Below are 24,829 nucleotides of genomic sequence, written 5' to 3' on the forward strand. Positions count from 1 at the left end.
CACAGCCTAATTTCCTCCTTCCTTCCCCTCTCTGCCACATCTACAGGACATATCCCCTGAGTGTCAGTAAGCAGAACTGCAAAGTTTTCCCATGACCACTGCCTGCCAGTCTCGTTAACTAATTCTGGTTGGGTGTGCACGTGGAGTGACTTTTCTTGGGAGGGAAAGAGAAGCCTTGTGTTTTTCATAAACCACCGGGTTTTGGCTAGAAATTAATCACACAGTTTCCACTTTATCTTTCAACTCCCAGCTCTCAAGTTATGAGTGCAAGCTTCAGAACATGCTACCTTCTCCCTGATTAAAAATATCTTCCTACCCTGCCCTTCTTCCTTTGCATTATATTAGCTTTCAGTCCATACAAATTTATGCCAAAGGGGAAAAAGTCAAGAGCCTTTCCTTGGTTTCTGGCACTGATTTATGTTATAGCCTTCTTCAAAGTAAGTCTGAAACAATTGAAAACATGTGTATGCCTGAAGGGTCTGAGAAAAAGTCCACAGAGTCTGACTTCATAAGGTGTCAAATGCAAGGCTCCAAACTTCTTCTCATGAAAAGCACATTCTCTCCCCTTCACCACCCCCAACCACAGGCCAGTAACAAGTTTCAATGCTTTTGGAAACCATGCATCTTGTCAAGACAGCCGATCCAAACACCTATAGCTTTCTGCTTCAATACAGATGTTTCTTCTTCCCCATCCCTTAATTTTAAATGGACCTTAGCTAACAAGAGATTTCATTTTCTCTAAACATTTCAACTGGCGAGAGTCTTAGGACAGTAGAGCATAACCAACAGAAATAATACAGGTAAACAGTGTGGGAAACAATGAGCATGAGTATTGGCTAGTTGTCCCCTTCTTCTTAACTAGTCAGTCACATGCCCACAACAGTCTGTATTAGATTCTAAAACCATTAGCCAGAAACCTGCTACTTTTTCTGGGCTGGGGGCCACTGACCCACAGAAAAATCAGTCAGGGACTACAGGAAAGTGAGAAACAAGCAAACAAAACCTCCTCGTAACAGATGTGGCCTGAGAAGCACAAATAAGAGACATTCATCTCATAACCACCATGTTCCACCACAGAGTGTAGGGGGGCTGGGGCTAGTAAATACTGAGGGGTCCCCTTAGGCTCAATGTGGGAACAAAAATGAGGGATTCAGTTCACAGGAGTGGGTTGCTGAGGAGTGGGCTGGGGTGGGACTGCAGGGTCTGGGCAGGAGGTAGGGTGCAGCAGGAGTGAGCTTGGGGTGTAGGGTCAGGGTTGGAGGTAGGGTGCAGGAATGGGCACAGTGAGGGTGTGGGGTTGGGTGGGAACACAGGGAAAGGTATGGGAGCCGGATGGGGGTGGGGATGTGAGGTCTGGGTGGAAGCAGGTGCATGAATGGGTTATGAGAGTCTGGAAGTGAGGGAGGGTGTAGCAGGCTGGGGTGAGGATATGGGCTCTGGAAAAAGGGTGAAGGAGCAGGGTGGGGGCAAGGTGTCTGAGCAGGAGGGAAGGTGCAGGAGGTAGGTGGGGTCTGGCGGGAAGAGGGAAGGGGATGGGGGCATGGATACTTAGTAGGTGCAGTTCCCAATGTGGGGGCGGGAGAGAAGCAGGGCTGCATGGCCATTCAGTCAGTGGGAGCAAAGTGGGGTGGTGCCCACTTGGAGCACTTCTCTGTTGCACACATACACCCCCCACACCTCCCAAGCAGAGCCTGCAGGCTGGACCTAGCCATGGTTTGCTTGGATTGGGCCTGTAAGGCTGCTCTCTCTCATCAGTGGTGTGTGCTGGCTAGAACTCCAGCTATGGTGCCCCCCACCCCCACGCATCTAGAGAACTAGCAACAGCCTGCACGCCTGTGGTGGTGGGGGAAGGGGCAAAATCCTGAGCCTCGCGGGCTGGATGCAGCCTGGGGGTCACAGGTCCCCACTCCTGCTCTAAGAACACGGCAATACTGCAATAAAACATCTGCAGCCGGCCTCTGCCGGCTCATGGGGCTTAAACTATGGGGATATAACATTTCAGGGTAGACCCCCACCACCACTAGGGCTCCAGCCCAAGTCAAAGTCTGTGCTGCAATTTTATAGCTGTGCAGGCTGAGTCCCTCAAGGCTGAGTCAGCTGACATAAGCCAGCTGCAGGTGTTTTACTGCAGTAAGAACACACCATCAGGTTACAACATGTCACTGCTGACACCGCATTCTCAGCTCTGCACAATGTCTGCAGGTGAAAGTGTGGCGTCTTTTCTATGGCAATAAATAATTGCAGGAACTAAGTTGTTCTACTCCTACCCATCCCATGTGGACACACTAGCCACCATCATGGAATATACAATTTTAAGACCATGAAAATATCTTCAACTTTTAACTGTCCAGCATTTGAGACAACACCTATTAATTTCCCTTCCCTACCATAATTGCTAGCCAGTATTTCTCTTTATAAATGGCTTCTGCCCTTCATTATCCTTAATGCATCTTATAAATGCAGATTCATCTTTATCACTCCTTAAACGCACTTGAAGAAGAAAGGTGTCTGTGATGAAAAACACAGCTCAAACAGCTGTTGTTGGACAGCTTTGGCAAGAATTTTTAGACTGGGTTGGGAGCAGAAATGATGGCATGCCAGGAAGTGGAGATTGATTTACACTGAGGGCATTTGGACTTTGGAAACGCCTAAATCCCAGTTTAAGTTTCACAAGGGATTGTAAATATTCTCTGTAAATTCATCCTTTTTTCTCAAGAAACCCATTATGTAAACTGTAATAGTAAGACCTGATGAAATAAAGGATGAGGTTAAGTTTGAAATATGTGTGTAGCTTGAATTACAGAGACAAGATGGGAAATGAAAACTAGGCAAGGACAAACTCACATGTCTTAAGAGGAAGGAAGTTCTTTTAATTAACCAGCCAGTCATGGGACATATTAACATCTTTATGTTACACATGATTCACATTTTGTACCTTTTTAAAAAAATTAGTGATTTCTGGGTGGAGGTGGGAAACAAACTTACTAAACAGCCAAAATGCAGGAAGGGGAATGGGGACACTAGTGAGCTGGGATAAGGATATGTCAGAAATGAAAGAATGATCAGGGACTGCTATTTTTGTTTCTTTACCAACAAGTAAACCATCACTTGATGAGCTGTAAAGTGGGAGGCATACTAGATTACTGGAGACTTTGCTGAAGGAGTCCTGGCAAGGGGACAGAGGAGTTTGCCAAATACAGGGACAACTCCGGGACAGCTGGTGTCATGCAGCCCTAATGTGGAAGAAAAGGCACCAATTTCAGCATGGTAGTACTAAATTGTTCCTACAACTATTTTTTTTTGTTATGCTACCAACTGGTTTCTCTAATGCAGGCATGGTCTAAGATTCCAGAGAAGTATTCAGGCTGTAGAAAAAAAATAAGTTGCAGATTTTGTTATTCTCACTTGCAGGAAGACTACAGGAAAAAGGAGAGAATGCTCTAAAATCCCCTGTGAGTGTTTATGAGCAACATTATGGAAACCTCAAGAATGGACAGCAGCACACCCAAAGAGCCACCTAGCACTAATACTGAAAGACAGCCCTTCAGAGAGATCTCAAGGAAGAGGTCTGAGGATGCAACAAACAGCTCACTCCATATGGGCAAGTTTACCCTATGAAAATAATTTGGCCTAAATTATGTTGACATACAGCGAACTCAGTAACTGAATCAGTTTTACATGTCCACACCATGCTCTGTGTGTTTCAGCAGGGCATATCTTCACCAGGAGCGCTTGCTCCAATTTAACTACTGGCAAGTGGCACTGCAGGATGATTTCTCAAAGGCAAACAGTCAACGTGAGCAATGGAATGTCTTCATGGAACTGCAACGACCTAACTATGGTGATTTAAGTCTTACACCTCTCATGGAGGGAGGACTTCTGTCAGCGTAATAAGTGACTTAAGTCCACCCCTCTCCACGGGAGCCCTACCCCACTCCGTAGTGTAGGCCAGGCCTGCATATTCTCAAATTTGTCAGGTCCTTTACCCTCTTAATTTGTGATCAATTCATAGCTACCAAGAAGCAGCAGAGACAGGTATCAAACAAACATGTTTCTTCCCCTAGCACAGAAGTTTGTGATTACAAACACCCAGGCACTTTTTTTATTGGCAGAGTAAGGCAATACAGGGTTCCAGACCTGCACATAAATAGGAACCACAGTGCCTCTATCCACGATTGGGGTGAAATCAATAAAGATCAACCATGCAATAGCCATCGGCTAACCTTAACAAAAACCTAAACCATCCTTATTTTCATACCATCACACAGAGTCCAGAAGGAGAACTCAGCCCCACACATAACTGGACTTGAAGGATGGGTAACAATGATTTGTCTCCTCCATTCTCCAGCCCCACCAGAGTTCTTGGTTGAGAGGAGCTTCCTCAGGCCACCAGGGTTCAGTCAAGTCATGGAGGGTTTTCATTCATTTGTTTTAACCCCAGAGTTAAGTTTTGGCCAAATAGTTCCAAGAAAACACATTTATAAAAGTTAGCTTGGACACTTCCTAATCATTTGTAGATTAAAAAAGATTTCTTGTTTACTCTATGCTGCTGTCCAGGAAACATGAAACAAGTCCTTGCTTTTTTGGTGAGCAGTTAATTGGATTCCATCACAATAACCACTAGTTCAATTGAAACCATTCATATTCAGACTGTGTGATACCTTTTATGTTCTGCTCAGAACCTATAAAAGAAATGAATTGCATACCAATACAATTGGACAACATAACTAGTTTGAGCCGCATGGGGGCATTTGCAATGTGGTTTGTGGTGTAACATGATTTAATAAGGAACATAAATAAAATTAAGTAGATATACTATATGGAGTAGTATTACTATCTGACTGACCATTTTAAATTAGGTAAAATAAATGTTTTACACAGTGACACTTTTAAATAATCTATTTGCGTTAAATAACCTGTTTCTAATTTAATGAAAATAACCCTACTTTAACCTGTCTTCAAATTTCAATTTATCAATACGCAGCATTTTGGCTGAACGGCATTTAAAGTACTTAAAATATTAGTTCTCTATCCCCCTTTTTTCTACCTTATTCTGTAAGTAGTTTAAGCATTTTTTTTTTAAAAAAAAAAAGGATTTTAGGCTGAAAAATTGTGTGCCAAGTTTCAGTCCCAAGTGGACTGTAACTAACAACTTACAACCACTAAATGAAATATATGTATTATTTATTATTCATATTCCTCACAGACTTCACTGGTCTCCTGTCTCATGTCCTTTTGCAGTGACTCACATTCAAATTATTAAAAACCAAAAAGAAAATACTCCTAGACTCTGGATTGCCTAAAAGCAGAGGTATCCCGGGGTAATTTGGCTAAGCCATGAATTTGAAAATCTGCACAAATAAAAGCAAACTTCGCACTTTTTAGCAATGATTTAATAGCACCATGATGGAGTAAATTATCGTTTTGGTAAGATTTCATTATTTTACCAATTATAGCAGACAACATTTTCAGTGCAAATACAAAAACTCAGTGACAATGGTCAATGTAAAGTAAGGCACTTTATATTTCTCCTCTTTCTTTGTGTAGTCAATAAATTATACAAGCAAGTAATTTGGCCTCCTAGTCTTCAATATGATTTCATAAGGTTTTACTGTCTTAACCCACCAGACCCAGACAACTTGCTAACTCTGCTTCCCCAATATCTGGCTGAGACAGGAACAAATATGAACAATGGCTCACTGAAGCACTTGCTGGACAAGAAAGAGGTGATGCAATCCATTTCCAGCATAACTAAACACCATTCTCTGTTATTTATGATGTAGTATTCCCTAGGAAACAGGGTAGCTTATCTGTAGCCTCCTTTCACAGCAATACTTCATGCATCATGTGGGAATTATTAAGAGGCTTGGCTGAATGAACTTTCCTCAAGACTTCCCTTAACATGTCAATTGCCTTCCACCCTAGAACATCTGTGGAGAAGCTTCTTACTAAAAACCCAATTAATAGGCATGATACCCTAAGGTAAGGGGAAGATTGCTGAGCATTATATCCTATAGCTCTATACAGTTGCAGTTACAGTCCAGTTGCATTAATCCCACTAAATCCTAGATCACATTGGGGCAGACAAATGTGTTAGGTAAGTGCATCTAAACACAGTTCTCTAACCATCATAGAGAAGGAAGGATTATGCCTGAAGTCTGTCCTCTCCCTCTATACATATTACTATATGAATGTTAAGATACACAGTACAATTTTATAAATGATGTAGATGCACGAGATCCAGTTTCTGCTCAAATTAGAATGTGGATCTTCATCCAAATGGATGAGGAAAATGTCACAAATAAAAGCTGTTACGACATTTTCCTCTTCCTCTTCTTTCTTGAAAATATGTAATCAGGCTTCTGGCTAAGAGTTTTAGAGTCCAGGTAGACTCCATAATGAATTACAGCTACTCAAAAAGTAGATTTTTTTTTCCCAGCAGATTCATTAAAGATCAGCCCTAAGCGCCTCTGAGGGATCTGAATTTACCTCCTTTCCTGTTTCCTTTGCTTTCTTACTGAGTTTACAAAAAAAAGATTTGATCGCTTATAGATTTCAGCTGTTGCATCAATACTGAAACCCATACCTTTGCATGCATGGGTGCATGTGTGTATTGGGGGGAGGGAGTGGCTCCAATAGAAAAGAATTCATTAAACACCCTAGTTAGGACTCTCTTACTTAGCTGATCAATGTTATTGACGATCTCCACACCTCTGCCTGGCTCAGTTACATTCCATTCTAGTCAATGACATTTAGACAGCAGGAAACCCCTTTATATTTTATAAAATATTTTATTGTGCTGATCCCTTCCATTGGCAGACCATGCCATTTCAAAGTCAATATGCCAAGGTGACATAATAAGCAGTAGTGCCTTGATGTCAACAAATGATACAAGGTATATTTTCAGAAAGAGTCAGAGAGATTAGGGACAACTTTGAAGGTAAATCTGATTTTACACATGCACCGAATAAATGTTTGCTCTTTATCTTCACCATGATGCATCTTTGCATCAAAATTGTAAGACATTTTTGGGAGAGGGTAAGGAATACTGTAAATCAGAATAAATGACAGCCTTGCCTGAAGGGTCTGTGTTGAGCCATGACACCCCATTGTCAAGTGACTCACATGAGTACTCTACTCCATATAGCCAATCCGGAGGAAGGAAGACTGTCAGAAGAATGCTTTAGGGGAAACTAAACACAGTTGGTGATACCTCAGTCTGAAGTGTAAGTCATTTGCTTAAAATACTGAAAGTGGAAGATCGCTTTATGTCTCTTACCTTATCGCTGTCTAGTGTGTTTTGGGAGGTTCGTGATGCAATTGAAATAGTATCAGGTTGGCTGCTCCCATCTCCCTGACTGTCCAAGTCCTCCCCATCTCTGCAAATATACAATCCAATTGTCAAAATTTGGCTAGCACAATTTTTTTTTTACCAGCCTGCTAGTTCTTATCTGCAAGCCCAAAGGCAGAAACCCCAATATTACAGCAGTAGCTGCCAAAGAAAGAGAAGCTGATGACCTATGCTGCACTCCAACATTTGCATAATTACTTTGCTTTATACTGTAAGATGTAATGAACTGAGTTAACGATCTTTGTCCAAATTAAACTGTATAAAAATACAGCCGCGGCCAATCACAATGAACTTTGGTAACAGGACTCTCTCCTCCCCCGCCCAGTCATTCTACCAAAGCTCCTAAGTGCAAAGTCTGGTTTAAAAAAACAAGGGACTTGAGTAAAAAACACAGACTGTAAAAGTTTAATGAGTACGCGTGGTTCCTACCCACTTCCTGGGCTGCTGAATCTAACACTGACTTCAAACAGTTCATTCTTGTAGAACAGCACCACGAAAACATGGAAGGGAGCATTTAGAGCAGAGATTTGACCACATTCAGCACTGTTGTCAAGTAGAGCTTAATTTACAAAGACCACACTTGAAGATAAAAATAGTCAATGACCACTCCTATCTTGGCTGAAATCACTGAATGTGATGACAACACTGTGTTTCTTACAGAAAATTCCATCATTACAATTCAAATATGGCCTTGATGATGGGGCACTTTAAAAATGATCCCCATCTTCTTAATAAGCTATTCAAATACTCACCTCCTTCCTTTCTGCTTAGCTGTTGGAGCTGTTTTGGGAATGTGAATTGGCTCTTTCAATGCTCCTTTCAGATGAATGGTTCTTTCTTGTATCACTTCCCGGATGTGCTTGATCCAGTCTTGTTTGTTCTCTATACTGGAAGCCTTTAATGTACAAACAAATGCACCATTATGACTCAGAAGGCTAGTAAACCACACATATACACAGGGGAAAAGGTGAGGGAGAGCTCCATATACTTAATTTCAAAAATACTTTTAAAGGAAAAGTCAAGCTAGATCTTCCCATTTTCAGATACCACTCTTTTTGTTTCCTGAATATACCGATCCTGTTTTATCAAAATTAAATCATTTCAGCTTTGCACAGACTACGTTTGTGTAATGAGGGCACTAGAGCCCTAATCTAGGTCATGGGACTACTCGATATAGCTGCTGTACGAATACATTGCAAGACAAGACATACTTTCTATTACTTCAGCATTTGTGAAAACAAAAAGCAGTCAAGTAGCACTTTAAAGACTAGCAAAATAATTTATTAGGTGAGCTTTCATGGGACAGACCCACTTCTTCAGACCATACCCAGACAAGAACAGACTCAATATTTAAGGCACAGAGAACCAAAAACAGTAATCAAGGAGGACAAATCAGAAAAAAATGATCAAGGTGAGCAAATCAGAGAGTGGAGGGGTGGAGCCCCGGGGGAAGGTCAAGAATTAGATCAAGCCACGTGTGCAGATGAGCCCCTATAGTGACTCAGAAAATTCCCATCCCGGTTCAAACCACATGTTAATGTGCCGAATTTGAATATAAAAGACAGCTTGGCTATTTCTCTTTGAATAGCGGTGTGAAAATTTTTTTTTCAGTAACATGCATACTCTTAAGTCATTAACAGAATGATCCATTCCATTAAATGTTGACTAACTGGTTTGTGGATCTGGAGTGTTTTGATGTCTGTTTTGTGCCCATTAACCCTTTGTCTAAGGGAGTTAGAAGTCTGTCCAATATACAAAGCATCTGGGCATTGTTGGCACATGATGCCATATATGATGTTAGTAGAGGAGCATGAGAAAGTGCCCGTGATTCTGTGAATAACCTGGTTAGGTCCAGTGATGGTATTTCCAGAGAAGATATGTGGACAAAGCTGGCAGCGGGCTTTGTTGCAAGGAAAGGTTCCAGGACTGGTATTCCTGGGGTACAGACTGTGGCTGTTTGTGAGGATCCTCATAAGGTTGGGAGGTTGTCTGTAGGAGAGAACAGGCATGTCACCTAGGGCCTTCTGGAGTGTGGCATCCTGATTAAGGATAGGTTGTAGGTCTTTAATAATTCATTGCAGTGGTTTGAGTTGGGGGCTATAAGTGATGACCAGTGGTATTCTGTTCTTCGCTTTTTGGGGCCGATCTTGGAGTAGCTGGTCTCTGGGTATTCGTCTGGCCCTGTTGATTTGTTCTTTTACTTCTCCTGGTGGGTAATTCAGGTTTATGAATATTTGGTAAAGAACTTGTAGTTTTTGGTCTCTGTCAGTTGGATCAGAGCAAATGTGATTGTATCTAAGAGCTTGACTGTAAACAATGGATCTAGTTGCGTGTGCAGGATGGAAGCTAGAGCGGTGTAGGTAAGTATAGCGATCAGTAGGTTTTCGGTACAGTGTGATACTGATCAGGCCATCCTTGATTAGTACTGTAGCATCCAGGAAATGTATCTCTTGCGTGGAGTAATCGAGGCATAAGTTGATGGCAGGGTGTAGATTGTTAAAGTCTCTGTGGAATTCCTCTAGAGTCTCGATACCATGGGTCCAAATAGAGAAGTTACTCACCGTAGTAACGGTGGTTCTTCGAGATGTGTCCCCGTAGGTGCTCCACGTTAGGTGTCGGGCTTGCCCCGGCGCCGCAGGTCGGATCTTCCAAGCAGTTTCTGCCGGACCGCGCATACGTCGGTGCGCGCCGCTCCCTTGTGCGCTCCCGGCCACGTGCGCGATCCGGTACCCGCCAGTTCCTTGACCAACCGCCTCGGATGCTCCTGAAAAACACTAAACAGGAATCCGAAGTGGGGAGGATGGGTGGGTGGTGGAGCACCCACGGGGACACATCTCAAAGAACCACCGTTACTACGGTGAGTGACTTCTCTTTCTTCTTCGAGTGTCCCCGTGGGTGCTCCAAGTTAGGTGACTACCCAGCAGTAACCCAAAATAGGAGGTGGGTAATCAGATCATATGCAGCTTGTCCCCGAGAGGACCGCTGTCAAGAGACGGATATCCTCTTGGAATACCCTGTGTAGGGCATAATGCTTAGCGAAGGTGTCATAGGATGACCATGTCGCCGCTCTGCAGATGTCTTTTAACGCAATGCCCTCGAAAAAGGCTGTTAATGCCGTCACCGCCCTAGTGGAGTGAGCCCTGGGCATGGCCAGTAAAGGAGTCTTTTTGACTTCGTAGCACATTTTTATGCAGGATACGATGTGCTTCGAGATTCTCTGCGAAGAGAGACCTTCTCCTTTCGATTTGGGAGCAAGAGAGACTAGGAGTCTATCCATTTTTCGGAAGGATTTAGTCCTGTCTATATAGAAAGCCAGCGCCCTCCTCACATCCAGGAGGTGTAGGCGTGCCTCTCTGTTGGAGTTATGAGGCTTTGGATAATGAGGGTAAAACTATAGGCTCGTTAATACGAAACTCTGAAGAAACTTTGGGAACAAAGGCTGGATGCAGCCGTAAGGTTACCGCCTCCTTGGAAATTACTGTGCAGGGTGCCGTTGCCATGACTGCCGCAAGCTCGCTCACCCTGTGAGCTGATGTGACTGCAAGAAGGAAGGTCGTCTTTATTGTAAGGAGACGGAGGGAAACCGTGGCTAAGGGTTCAAACGGTGGTCCCGTTAACCCATTAAGCACCAGGTCCAAGCTCCACGAAGGTGGAAGCGGTTTCTGAGGGGGGGTATAGGTTTACCAGCCCTTTGAGGAACCTGGTAATCATGGGAGGGGCAAACACCGTGTGCCCTTCCTCTTCATGTCTGAAAGCCGATATAGCGGCAAGGTGGACCCTTCAACGAGGATATGGAGAGTCCGCCTCTCTTGAGGTCCAGTAAATACTCTAGTATTACAGGTATATGCGCAGCAAGGGGGGCTAATTGCTTGGTAGAACACCATGCAGTGAATCGAGTCCATTTTTGCTTCCTGGTGGAAGTCCTCCTGCTACTTTCTAGGACTTGTTGCACTCTCTCCGTACGCGTGCTCTCTAGGGAGCTGAGCCATGGATTAACCATGCTTGCAGTCGCAGGCCTCGGGGGTGCGGATGCACTATGGACCCCTGGGCTGCGTGAGCAGATCCGGCGCCACCGGGAGGGGCATTGGTGGACGGTCCGACATACGCAGGAGTAAGGGGAACCATTGATGTCGATCCCACGTTGGGACTACTAGGATCATTCGGGCTTTCTCTCTCCTGGCTTTCTACAAGACTTTGTGGATAAGCACTGTGGGAGTAAAGGCGTAGAGCAGGGGGCCCCTCCACGAGATCGCGAATGCGTCCCCCAGCGGCCCCCGTCCCAGTCCTGCCCTGGAGCCGTATTGTGGGCACTTCTTCTTGTGTTGAGTGGCAAACAGGTCTACCTGGGGAAAACCCCATGCGTGAAAAATCGGTCGTAGCAGATCGGAACGGATCTGCCACTCGTGTGTGAGTGTGAAGCGCCTGCTCAGCTGGTCTGCCTTCACATTGTGAGCGTCTGGTAAATACAAGGCTTTCAAGGTTGTATTGTTGGCGATGCACCAGTTCCACAATCAGACTGCTTCCGCACATAAGGCACGGGACCGAGCTCCTCCTTGCCGATTTATATAAAACATGGTGGAGGTATTGTCTGTACTGATCCCGACTACTTGCCTTGTATATGGTCTCGAAAGTGTTTGCAGGAGTTGAACACTGCTCTGAGCTCCAGTATATTTATGTGCAGTGACTGTTCCGTGGAGGACCACAGTCTTTGCATCACCTTTTCGCTCATGTGTGCTCCCCACCCTATGTGGGAGGCGTCGGTAGTGAGAAAAACAGATATTTGTGGTTGGTGGAAGGGTACCCCTGTTAGCATGTGCTTGGGGTTCACCCACCATTGCAGGGGTCTGCGCACCTCTGTCGTGGGCAACACCACCCTGTGGACGGTGTGTGCTGCCGGTTTGTAGACGCTCGCCAGCCAGTGCTGCATGCTGCGCCTATGCAATCGGGCATTCTGTACCACAAACGTTGCTGCTGCCATGTGGCCCAGGAGCTGTAAGCACGTCAGAACTGGCACCGTAGGGCTGAAGGTGATGACTTGCACGAGGGAACCAATGGCGCGAAAGCGGGCATCTGGTAGATAAACCCTTGCTGTGATGGAATTTATATGTGCCCCTATGAACTCTATGTCCTGTGCGGGGTCTATCTTTGATTTTGCCAGATTGATGACCAGGCCCAGCGAAGAGAATGTGTCTGCTGTGACGCGTATCATGCGAAGTACCTCCTCCTTCGAGGCCCCTTTCAGTAGGCAGGTTTTTTTTAAGATATGGGAATATAAACACCCCCTGTCTGTGCAGGTAGGCTGACACCACTGCCAAGCTCTTGGTGAAGACTCTGGGGGCCGAGGAGAGGCCGAACGACAGAACCTTGCACTGAAAATGTTCTTTGCCTACCATAACCCGGAGAAAACGCCTGTGAGCCGGGTGAATAGTTATGTGGAAATACGCGTCTTGTAAGTCGAGGGCTGCGAACCAATCTCCATCGTTCAGTGCCGTAAGTATAGAGGCGACTGTGATCATCTGAAAGCGTTGCTTGCGCAAGTACCGGTTGAGGCCTTGAAGATCTAGGATGGGCCTCCAGCCTCCTGTCTTTTTCTCTGTGAGGAAGTATCTTGAATAGAACCCTTTCCCTTGGAGTTGCTCTGGCACTCTTTCCACTGCCCCTATAAGCATAAGATGGCCTACCCCCTGCTCGAGTCTCGCTTCGTGGGAGGCGTCCTTTAGGTGGGGTCTGGGTGGAGGTCGTGGCGGTGGGAGCGACTGGAAGGGAATCGCGTAACCTGTGGCCATGATCTCCAGTACGCATTTGTCTGTGGTGATCTTTTGCCACTGGTCATAGAATGGTCGGAGGTGATGGTGGAACAGTAGCTTCGGATGACATTGTGCGATGGTAGCGATAGTGCAGCCCTCGATCTGTGTGTCAAACTTGTGGCCTTTGGCCCTGCCCCAAGGACACGCGGCTCTGTTGAGAACGTCGCCTGGGAGTTCTGTACTGTTGGTGCTGTTGATGTCGCCCTTGCTTTTAGCCCCTGTGGTACTGGGGAGGCTGTGGTTGATACTGCAAACAGCTTCTGCGTGTCAAAGTGGAGATCAACCATCTTCGCCTGCATATCCCTCGGGATACCCGATGTCTGGAGCCAGGACTCCCTGCTCATGACCACTGCCGTAGCTGTTGAGCGTGCTGCCGTATCCACTATGACCAGGGAGATCTGAACTCCCGTCCTCGAGGCCGCATAGCCTTCTTGCACGATAGCCTTGAGCACCGGCTTCTTGTCCTCTGGAAGCGAGTCCATGAGGGAGGTTAAGCTAGAGTAGTTGTCGAAATTGTGGTTCGCTAGATGCGCTCCGTAATTCGCCATTTTCAACAGTAGGGTGGAGGAGGAGTAGACCTTTCTGCTGAACAGCTCTAGTTTCTTGGCATCTTTGTCCGTTCCCCTTGTTTTGAACTGACACGTTTTCGATCTCTGTTGAGACGATTCTACCACCAGAGAATTTGGTTGCAGGTGGCTGAATAGGAACTCCATGCCCTTTGTCGGCACGAAGTATTTCTTGTCCGCTCTCTTGTGGACAGGCGGAATAGTCGCAGGGGTCTGCCATATCGTGGTGGCGGACTCTAAGATTGCTTCGTCAAGCGGTATGGCTATTTTAGAGGAGGCCAGAGGTCTCAGATTTTTAAGGAGCTTATGGTGCTTCTCTTGCACCTCTGCTGTCTGGATGCCTTGCGTGAAGGCCACCCTTTTAAACAGCTCTTGGAACTGTTTGAGATCGTCCGGAGGATGGACGTCCCCTGGGACCGTAGCCTCATCCGGGGAGGACAACGAGGAACCTCTAGGGTACGCCTCTCTGGACCCCTCCGGGTCCCGTTGACAGTGGTACATCCACTCGCTAGAAGCTTGCGAGGGAAAATCCCGGGGTTCCAGAACCAACTCCCCCTGAGATATCTGAGTCTCTTTCCCCGTTCGCGATTGCCCTCGGGGATACGGAACCATCTGTGGGGATCTCTCCCTGGTAGTATGCCTATGGTGTCTATGCCCCGCATGATAGGGGCGACCATGGCAACACGGGCACTGCTCCTGGGATGGTGATCTGGACCACTCCCTTGGTGCATACCCCCTATGTCTGGGGGAGCGAGATCTTCTGGAGACCTGGGACGCTGGAGAGACCGATTTGTGATAGTACTCAAGTGGCTCGAAGCCCAAGAAGGGCGAAGGTGGTCCAAGCCATGGGGAGGCTGGCTGTAGAATGGAGATGGGGGCTCCGGATAGGCTAGGGGTGACCCCTGCCTTCTCGTTGGAGTCCACAGCACGAGCGGAGGGCTCAGAGAAAGCAACTCTGCAGCCCTGTATGGAGAGGGACTGCGGTTGATGCGTTGGGGATCTCGGCCCCGTAGTCTGCACTGCGCTCGGCATGCTCCTCAGTGGTGCCACGCGGACGGTCTCCCCCGGTGCCTGCAGGCTGCATGCCTGTGCACTCTGCGCCGCTGGCTCCCCGGGGGTCGGTGCCGCTGTTTGCGGAGCCGCCGGTTCCGGCGCTTGCTTGGCCGCCGCCCTGCCCTCGGTGCGAGGCGGCTGTTTGATCATCGGAGGCTGAACCTCCGCCATGTGCATCTCCGCGCCGCCGCTGATCAGCTGTAGCTGTGGCTGGGGGCTGTGCGCTCCACCCGTCCCGCTCGCTGTTGCTGCCAGCAGGGATCGGGTTGGGGAGATTTTCCTCCGTTTTTGCGCTGATGGGGTTAGGGATGCGGCTTTCCTTTTATGGGCCCCAGAGGGTCCCTCCTGCTGCGGCCGCTCTGGCACGTCTGGCTGGAGGGCCTTGTCAAACAGCAGCATTTTCAGCCGCATTTCCCTGTCCTTCCTTGCTCTGGCTGTTAACTTGGCACAGAAGGAACATTTCTGAGTGACATGGGATTCCCCCAAGCACCTTATGCACTGACTGTGCCCATCAGACGCTGGCATCGCGGCACGACTCACACTTCTTGAATCCTGAAGAGGACATTGTGTTGAGTCTTTGAGTTGTTAATAGGGTACTTAGCACCTTCTCTGTGCTTGTTCCCCTCTCAGATAAAGCCTGCTGCGGCAGGAGGGCTAATGGCCCTAGGCTCCTGGCCTCCGGTGCTCCGCTTGTTACTAGGATTGGAAGCTTTGAATTCCTTTCCTTTCCTTGTTTTTTTGAAAACAACAGCCGACTCACTTAATCTAAGACTGAAGAAACTTTAAAACAATTAAAAACGTTAAATACGCTAACTCTGGCCGTAGCCTGAGTGGATTCCATCTGCAGCCGATGGCGGTTAAAGAGGAACTGGCGGGGACCGGATCACGCACATGGCCGGGAGCGCGCAAGGGAGCGGCGCGCACCGGCGCATGCGTGGTCCGGCAGAAACTGCTTGGAAGATCCGACCTGCGGCGCCGGGGCGAGCCCGACACCTAATGTGGAGCACCCACGGGGACACTCGAAGAAGAACATAAAGATGTAATCAATGTTTCTTAAGTAGAGGAGGGGTAATAAAGGACGAGAGCTGAGGAATCATTGTTCCAGGTCAGCCATAAATATATTAGCATATTATGGGGCCATGCAGGTGCCCATAGCAGTTCCACTAATCTGGAGGTATAAATTGTCCGCAAATCAGAAATAATTGTGCGTGAGAACAAAGTTACAGGGGTGCCAGCAATGCCCAGATGCTTTGTATATTGGATAGACTTCTAACTCCCTTAGACAAAGGGTTAATGGGCACAAAACAGACATCAAAACACTCCAGATCCACAAACCAGTTAGTCAACATTTTAATGGAAGGGGCCATTCTGTTAATGACTTAAGAGTATGTGTATTACTGAAAAAAAAAATTCGCACCGCTATTCAAAGAGAAACAGTCAAGCTGTCTTTTATATTCAAATTCGGCACATTAACACGTAGTTTGAACCGGGATGGGAATTTTCTGAGTCACTATAGGGGCTCGTCTGCATACTTGGCTTGATCTAATTCTTGACCTTCCCCCGGGGCTCCACCCCTCCACTCTCTGATTTGCTCACCTTGATCATTTTTTTCTGATTTGTCCTCCTTGATTACTGTTTTTGGTTCTCTTTGCCTTAAATATTGAGTCTGTTCTGGTCTGGCTGTGGTCTGAAGAAGTGGGTCTGTCCCACGAAAGCTCACCTAATAAATTATTTTGCTAGTCTTTAAAATGCTACTTGACTGCTTTTTGTTTTGATTGTATATAGACTAGCACGGCTCCCTCTCAGTTACTATTCAGCATTTGTGGTGTTAGTAGCTTGCAAATTAGTAATAAATTCTGAGAGGTCTAATTGTATTTAAATATATGCTGTCATTTAATAGAAAACCGTTTTATTGCAATATTTATGATTCAGTGTTACTTTTTCCTCTACTACTTTTCCCATTTCTTGGTATTTGCATGAGAACATCATCAGTTTTAAGGGCCAGATTTTCAAGAACCGCCTCTAATTTAGCACCTGCATTTTTCTGCTGCAACAAATAGCATTTGGTATCCATCCACTTGATTTGTGGGTATAAATGCTATTTATGGCCACAAGCAGGTCACTTAACATCTCAACTGAGCTGTCAAACAGCAATTAATTTAAGAAAAAATTATATACAAGGCTGGGGTCCCACTAAAATTTGTTTTCAAGCACTAACCTGAAATCTCTAATTGTTCTAATACATCAATTGTTTATTTAATTGTGAAAAGTTTCACAGTGGGACTTCAGCTGGGGAAAAGCTGCTGGAACAGAACTATAACTGTTTTGTGCTGAAAAATAAATACTCTCCCTGCACAAAAATAGAAGATAGGGAGATTTGTTTCCTTACAGTTTTCCATGAAGTGTAGCTCCTTTAGCAGCTACAATGTCAGAACAACTATGAAGCTCCAGCGTAAGACAATTCAGAGCTACAGAGGCATATTTGTACAGAACATGAAAAGAATTGGCAGAGACTAGTAACAAATGTGTCTGAAAAAAAAAAAGGTGACGATGTCTTAAAATATCAGATAGTTGTAATTAGGTTATAATAATATGTTCAGAGAAAACTTTAAAAACCTTTTTAAGATGTTGCTTATGTAGCAGAACCGTTAACAGCTTTACAGAAGAAAAATGCAACAGGAAACAACTTGTTAAGTGTCAGAAATATAAACAAAGAAGATGAGTCTCTAACTGAGTAGCTAGTTGTGCCGAAGGAAGTTCATCAGGGAGGTGGTAGATGGAAACACTGAGTTGTCTGCTCCAATGTCAACTTAGTGCCAATGGCTTTTATGATGGCAGACTTTCACATAATATTCTATTATTATATTTCCGCATGCCAGTTCTTAAAACAGCCAAAACCTTTTTGTTGTCAGTTTAGTAATTCTGGACTAGTCTGATTTCTCATCCTCCAATATAGAGAGAGACATTTTGTGTGGTTTCCAGGCCTATACCTTATGTATAAAATTAAGTGCCTGTTATATAACATTTCATACTTGGATTTAGTAATCAAGGGTTTTAATCCTTTTCACCAATCCAGGGATGGATTAAGAATTTAGCAGTTCCTGCAACAGCCAGCACATGCTGTTACCATACAAGAGGTTCCACTAAAGGATAACTGTCCAATAGATGCCAAGTTCTCCTCCAGCTGGTGAGTTCTCGCTCCCCTCCTTCCCACATCCCAGGCTCCATCCCCACACTACTCCTTCCCCCAAGGCACTGACTCTGCCTGCTGCTGCCCCATGCCCATTCCATGGTATTCCCCCAAGTTCCCAACCCACCTCTTCCCCTGAGTGCATCCCATCTCCACTCTTCCTTTCCCTCCTGGAGCTTCTTCAACACCGTGAAAGAGCTGTTTGCAGCAGGGGGCTGGGGAGGGAGGATGAACCCGGGGTGGGATGTACTGGAGGGAGAGTGGGGAGCTTAGCTGCCAGTGGGTACTCAGCACCCACTATTTCTTCCCCAAAAACTGTCCCCTTGACTGTAAATTTAAGCAACAAATTAATGACAACTGCTGGATCCACCAACATTTTATCTCCATCAAAAAACACAACAGCTCCCGTCAGTCACTCTGTTCCTATCCAGCTGCTCTGCCTGAGGCAGTCTCCCCTTATCTTAAGGCACTCTTGCCTTCCTCCCTAGTAAGGCAGCTCATAGCGACTCAGCTGCTTATGACTCTATACTGTGTTGCCACCTGTTACTTTGACTTTCTGCATTTGAAATCATTTAGCACAAAAGTACCCAATATTCTGACTGTTAGCTAGTTGGATCTCAGGCTCCAGCTCAGCCATCTAGCTGCAGATCTATGTGCTTCTTTACTGAAAGGGATGGACATGATTAAATCTTTTGCTGAACTGGCGCCTCAATTTTTCACTTTATCACACCAGTCACTGGCCCTGTTACCAGGTCCCTTTCACTCCCACCAGCCCCACCCTGGCTGGGTGCACCAGCTGGATTCCAGTTGCCTGGTCTAGGAAGTGGTGCCACTCATCAAAAGCCATCTTGGAAATCAGTAGCTCCTATTCCCAAATATTAGAGGAACCTCTTTTTTGATGAGGCTGGTTGTAAGGAACAATTCATCTCTGAAACCAGTGTTTTTGATGATGTTATATGACGGGAATGCCTAAGGAACTGCACTTAGGACTTCCTGTTAGCCAGTGTGATGACAGAATTTATTTTTGTGGCTGGTTTGGTGTATGTGATGGTTAATAACAGACAGGTATTTGGGATTGCCATTGTCGGACACGACGGACTACCTACTACATTTGGGATAGATCGCCGTGTTTCTCAGCAGTAGGACTTGAATTTGGCACTCTCAGGTATGACCCTCAAAGGCACAGTTACAGGCAGATTCTCAACTGGCTTGTCACAGCAACTCTCTTTCTGGTTTAAGCCCAGAACTATCTTCAGCCCCACCACAATGCCTGCTACTCGTGTTTGTAAGATTTCTGTTCGCTTGGAGTACGCCTGTCATTGAAACTGGACGTTATGACCAGCTATTGTAGCTCACATAGCTGCGAGGTCCTCTTCACTCATCCCCCTCTGAAATACCGCTGAGCTCTCCTGTGGCACTGGCTACCCCTCACAGAGGCATAATAATTAATAGAGGCTTCCTTCCCCAGTGTTCACCATTCACACTCAATACCCTACCAGGTTTTAGGTGGATCACAGTCAAACACAGTTTAATGCTTCCTTTACAAAATTTCACATATCCTTTCTCTACTGTTAGCCCACAGTATGAGTCACATCTTCCCTATTGCTCATCATGTACAAGATTAGCCTGCTTAGGATAAAGTTATCCAAACATGTAAATTACCACATTAGATTTGATTAGTTTATTGGTAGGACACAGTGTCAAAACATCAATCAAAGCATAACCAATCCTGCAACTGACAGTGATGGAATACTCTGTCCAAAGGTTTATTTCCTCCTGAATCCATCAGTTAATGGATGGCTTAAATCCTCAGGCAAGAGGATTTAATTACCAACAGAAAAGCAAAGAAAACTAATTAATCATCATTCCACTCCTCTCAAATGAACAGCAAAGAACAAAATTACTTATTCCTTGGTGGGCTCCACAAACTCTCCCAGCATCTAAAACAATAACGGGGAACGTACGGCCTACGGCTTGCACTGATCCGGCTCATGAGGCTTGGGGTCAGTGCAGACATACTGCTGCGGGGGTGGGGTGGATGGGTTGTGTGACCCCCTAACACTGCAGGCTGGATTGAGGCAAGCACTGAGCAGCATCCAGCCTGCAGGCTCCCCCTGACAGGGGGAGGAAGTGGCTCGGCATGCAGTGCGGGGAAGTGCTGTCCTTCCACTTGCTTGAAAGCTCCATCGCCATCTTGGGTATCGTGGCCAACGGTGGCAATGAGGGGTGGTGCCTGTGGTGCAGGGCGGTGTGGAGCTACATAGTGCCCCTCCCCGTAGAGGCAGCAGGTAAGCATCCCAATCCCCGGCCCCCGCCTGCCAAGACCCTACAGCCCCAGACCACTCCTGCACCCTGCCTCCCATCCACACACCCACATCCCACCTTCAGGCTGCTTCTACCCTGTACCTCTCACTCAGACCTCCCAACCCAGTCCACTCCTGAACCCTACCTCCTGCCCAGACCCTGGACCACCACCTCCAGCCAATGTTCCATCTAACCTTTTCCATCCATACGTGGATTTTTTCCAGTCACATGTGGAATAAATTTTTGAACGTGCATTGAGGTACATTCCAAAATGCACTACCAACAGAAAACACAAAACCAAGGGGTCAATGCTCCGCTGGGTGGTATATGAATTCCTCTTCAGTAGCTGCAAAACCACACAGCTTACAAGGAACATTATCTACTGCCCGCTCCACAGCAGGTCCCTCCTGCCCACAGAATCCCTCATTTTTGGCCCTGCTCCCAACCCAAAAAAGCATTCCCCACTCTGCACTAAAAGACCATTAAGACTTAATACAGTAGACCCTCGAGTTACATTCCACAGATCCTGGCATAAACCAGATTTTGTGTGAGTGGGGGTCTGGCTTTTTCCCAGGTGGAACACACGTTCTGCAGCCGGAGAAGCAGCAGAAAGGTAAGTTCTGGGATGGGGTGGGGTTGGGGTTGGGGTTGGGGAGGGGTGCTAAGCCTAGGGTGAGTTAGGGCTGCAGGGGTAGAGAGGGGTGGAGTTCAGCCAGAGGTGTGCGTAGGGGTGGTGACCTGGAGTCTTGCATGGATGGTGAGCTGGGCTGCAGGGGGTTTGAACCGGAGCGCTGGGTGTTTGAACCAGGGCGGGACAGGTTGAACTGGAGCCACGCACAGGGGCTTTAAACTGGGGTGGGGGGGTTATACCAGGGCAAGAGGATGGAACCGGGGCCGCATGCGAGGGGTCTGATTGGGGGGGCGCATTCTGAACTGGAGCCGTGCATGCGTCGTTCAACCCGTGTGCGGGGGGGGAGAGGGGGTGTTGAGCTGCAGCCACGCATGAGGGGTGGTGAGCTGAAGCCAGAACCGGGTGTGCAGGGTGAGGCAGGGCCACGTGCGGGTGGTGAGCTGGCAGTGGGAGGTTGAGGGGGAATCAAGCCTGATGGGTGGTGAGCTAGAGCCAAAGGCAGCGGTGGGGGGTGAGCAGGAACTATGTGCGGAAGGTGAGCGGAGCTGGGGGAGTGGGGAGGGGGAGCTGAAACAGCCGGGGGGCGGCGGGGGACTGAGCCAGGAACATGGGGGAGCGAGTTAAGTGGAATTGGAAATTGCGCATTTCCAGGGTTAACTGTAGGAATCGGGGGTCAGCCACATAAGAGTGGAGTCGCATACTCTGAGACCTTACTGTACACACCACACTTAATTAAGGTTAAAGTTAAGTGTAACTGCCTGAAGAGACTGTCCATCCATAGGCAATCTATTTCACAGAGGGTTTTTTTTGTTTTGTTTTGTTTTAAACAATAATGTGTGAAGACCTGCAGTCAAACAATTGATATAGGAAGCATAAATATCACCATGAGAAATTACCTTAAGCACAATTTTGTTGTCAGAAGTTGGTGTCCTTCCGACCCACAGTGCAAATTTGCAGGGATCTCCTTCTACGTGCTCCGTGACACCCAGCTCTGAAGTCTGGAAGTGAGAAAAATTGGTTAGTTCTCCATGGTAACGTCCACACATGATCGATGAAAAGACAACCATCCCATTAAGCTGAACATATCCTCCAAAATTACTCCTGTGCATTCAAAATTTCCTCTGCACTTTGGCATTTTTGACATCACCATTTGTTGGCTTTTTCACTTAGAAATAAACCAATTTTCAGCCAACCACTTCCAATATTGGTAGACAAAGAAATAAACACGTGGTTACACCACCACAAAGCTTGTCTCAGAAACTCTCTGCTCTGATTTTTCAACCATATCCTAATTATTTTATTCAAACTGGCAGTTTCTCAGGCTAGAAGTTAAGCATCTGCTGTCCTCACAGATATCAATTAGAGAGCACTGCAATTATTATCGCAAGTAAGGGAAAGTACTTTTGTCTGGAAATCATGGGTTAAAAAGTTTTTTTTTCTTTATCTCTTTTCAACCTAAAAAGAGAAGTTACTCACTGTAGTAACGATGGTTCTTCGAGATGTGTCCCCGTGGCTGCTCCACGATAGGTGTCAGGCTCGCCCCGGCGCCGCAGATTGGATCTTTCCAGCAGTTTCTGCCGGACTGCACATGCGCCGGCGCGCGCCGTTCCCATGCGCGCTCCCAGCCACGTGCGCGATCCGGTCCCCGCCAGTTCCTTGACCAACTGCCTCGGATGCTCCTGAAAAACACTAAACAGGGATCCAAAGCGGGGAGGATGGGCGGGTGGTGGAGCACCCACGGGGACACATCTCGAAGAACCATCGTTACTATGGTGAGTAACTTCTCTTTCTTCCTCGAGTGTCCCCGTGGGTGCTCCACGATAGGTGACTACCCAGCAGTAACCAAGAAAGGAGGTGGGTAATCGGGTTATCTGCAGCTTGCCCCCGAAAGGACCGCTGTCGAGAGACGGGTATCCTCTTGGAATACCCTGTGTAGGGCATAATGCTTAGCGAAGGTGTCATAGGATGACCATGTCGCCGCTCTGCAGATGTCTTTTAACGCAATGCCCTTGAAAAAGGCTGTTGATGCCGCCACCGCCCTAGTGGAGTGAGCCCTAGGCGGAGCCAGTAAAGGAGTCTTTCTAAGTTCGTAGCACATTTTTATACAGGATACAATGTGCTTCGAGATTCTCTGCAAAGAGAGACCTTCTCCTTTAGATCTGGGAGCGAGAGAGACTAGGAGTCTATCCGTTTTTCGGAAGGACTTAGTTCGGTCTATATAAAAAGCCAGCGCCCTCCTCACGTCCAGGAGGTGTAGGCGCGCCTCTTTGTTGGAGTTATGAGGTTTTGGATAAAACGAGGGTAAGACTATAGGTTCGTTAATATGAAACTCTGAAGAAACTTTGGGAACAAAGGCTGGATGCAGCCGTAAGGTTACCGACTCCTTCGAAAATACTGTGCAGGGTGGCGTTGCCATAATTGCCGCGAGCTCGCTCACCCTGCAAGCTGACGTGATTGCAAGAAGGAAGGTCGTCTTTATTGTAAGGAGACGGAGGGAAACCATGGCTAAGGGTTCAAACGGTGGTCCCGTTAGTGTGTTAAGCACCAGGTCCAAGCTCCACGAAGGTGGAAGCGGTTTCCGAGGGGAGTACAGATGGGCAAACACCGTAGGCCCTTCCTCTTCGTGTCGGAAAGCCGATATAGCGGCAAGGTGGACCTTCAACGAGGATAGGGAGAAGCCGCCTCTCTTGAGGTCCAGTAAGTATTCTAATATTTCAGGTATAGCCACAGCAAGGGGAGCTAATTGCTTGGTAGAACACCATGCAGTGAATCAAGTCCATTTCTGCTTGTAGGTCTTCCTGGTGGAAGTCCTTCTGCTACTTTCTAGGACTTGTTGCACTCCCTCCGTACATGTGCTCTCTAGGGAGCTGATCCATGGATTAACCATGCTTGCAGTCGCAGGCCTCGGGGGTGTGGGTGCACTATAGACCCCTGGGCTTGTGTGAGCAGGTCCGGCGCCACCGGAAGGGGCATCGGTGAGCGGTCCGACATGCGCAGGAGTAAGGGGAACCATTGCTGTTGATCCCAAGTTGGGACTACTAGGATCATGCGGGCTCTCTCTCTCCTGGCTTTCTGCAAGACCTTGTGGATGAGCACTGTGGGAGGAAATGCGTAGAGCAGGGGGTCCTTCCACGAGATCGTGAATGCGTCCCCCAGGGACCCCCGTCCCAGTCCTGCCCTGGAGCAGTATTGTGGGCACTTCTTGTTGTGTTGAGTGGCAAACAGGTCTATCTGGGGAAACCCCCATGCATGAAAAATTGGTCGTAGCAGATCGGAACGGATCTGCCACTCGTGTGTGAGTGTGAAGTGCCTGCTCAACTGGTCTGCCTGCACGTTGTGAGCGCCTGGTAAATACGAGGCTTTGCTTTCAAAGTTATATTGTTGGCGATGCACCAGTTCCACAGGCAGACTGCTTCTGCACATAAGGCACGGGACCGAGCTCCTCCTTGCCGATTTATATAAAACATGGTGGAGGTATTGTCTGTATTGATCCCGACTACTTTGCCTTGTATATGGTCTCGAAAGTGTCTGCAGGCGTTGAACATTGCTCTGAGCTCCAGTATATTTATGTGCAGCGACTGTTCCGTAGGGGACCACAGTCCCTGCGTCACCTTTTCGCCCACGTGTGCTCCCCACCCTATGTGGGAGGCGTCAGTGGTGAGAAAGTTAGATTTTGTGGTTGTTGAAAGGGTACCCCTGTTAGCATGTTCTTGGGGTTCACCCATCATTGCAGGGATCTGCGCACCTCTGTCATGGGCGACACCACCCTGTGGACGGTGTGTGCTGCCGGTTTGTAGACGCTCGCCAGCCAGTGCTGCATGCTGTGCATATGCAATCTGGCGTTCCGTACTACGAACGTTGCTGCTGCCATATGGCCTAGCAGCTGTAAGCACGTTAGAACCGGCACCGTGGGGCTGAAGGTGATGA

The 24,829-nt window shown here is 47.1% G+C and overlaps 1 protein-coding gene across 2 annotated transcripts in view; it reads right to left on the reverse strand.

Annotated features, from left to right (window-relative positions):
* TRIO (trio Rho guanine nucleotide exchange factor) overlaps nucleotides 1-24,829 on the reverse strand; it is a 527,884-nt gene that overhangs the window by 124,427 nt on the left and 378,628 nt on the right. For both annotated transcript variants that reach the window (XM_074987837.1, XM_074987838.1), the window contains exons 31-33: nucleotides 21,799-21,900; nucleotides 8,104-8,246; nucleotides 7,280-7,379 (exon numbers count right to left, since the gene is read on the reverse strand). In XM_074987837.1, coding sequence (XP_074843938.1) covers nucleotides 7,280-7,379; nucleotides 8,104-8,246; nucleotides 21,799-21,900 — 345 coding nt within the window. The remainder of the gene's footprint in view (nucleotides 1-7,279; nucleotides 7,380-8,103; nucleotides 8,247-21,798; nucleotides 21,901-24,829) is intronic.

This window comes from Carettochelys insculpta, chromosome 2 (genome assembly GCF_033958435.1).
Source record: "Carettochelys insculpta isolate YL-2023 chromosome 2, ASM3395843v1, whole genome shotgun sequence".
Taxonomy (NCBI): Eukaryota; Metazoa; Chordata; order Testudines; family Carettochelyidae; genus Carettochelys; species Carettochelys insculpta.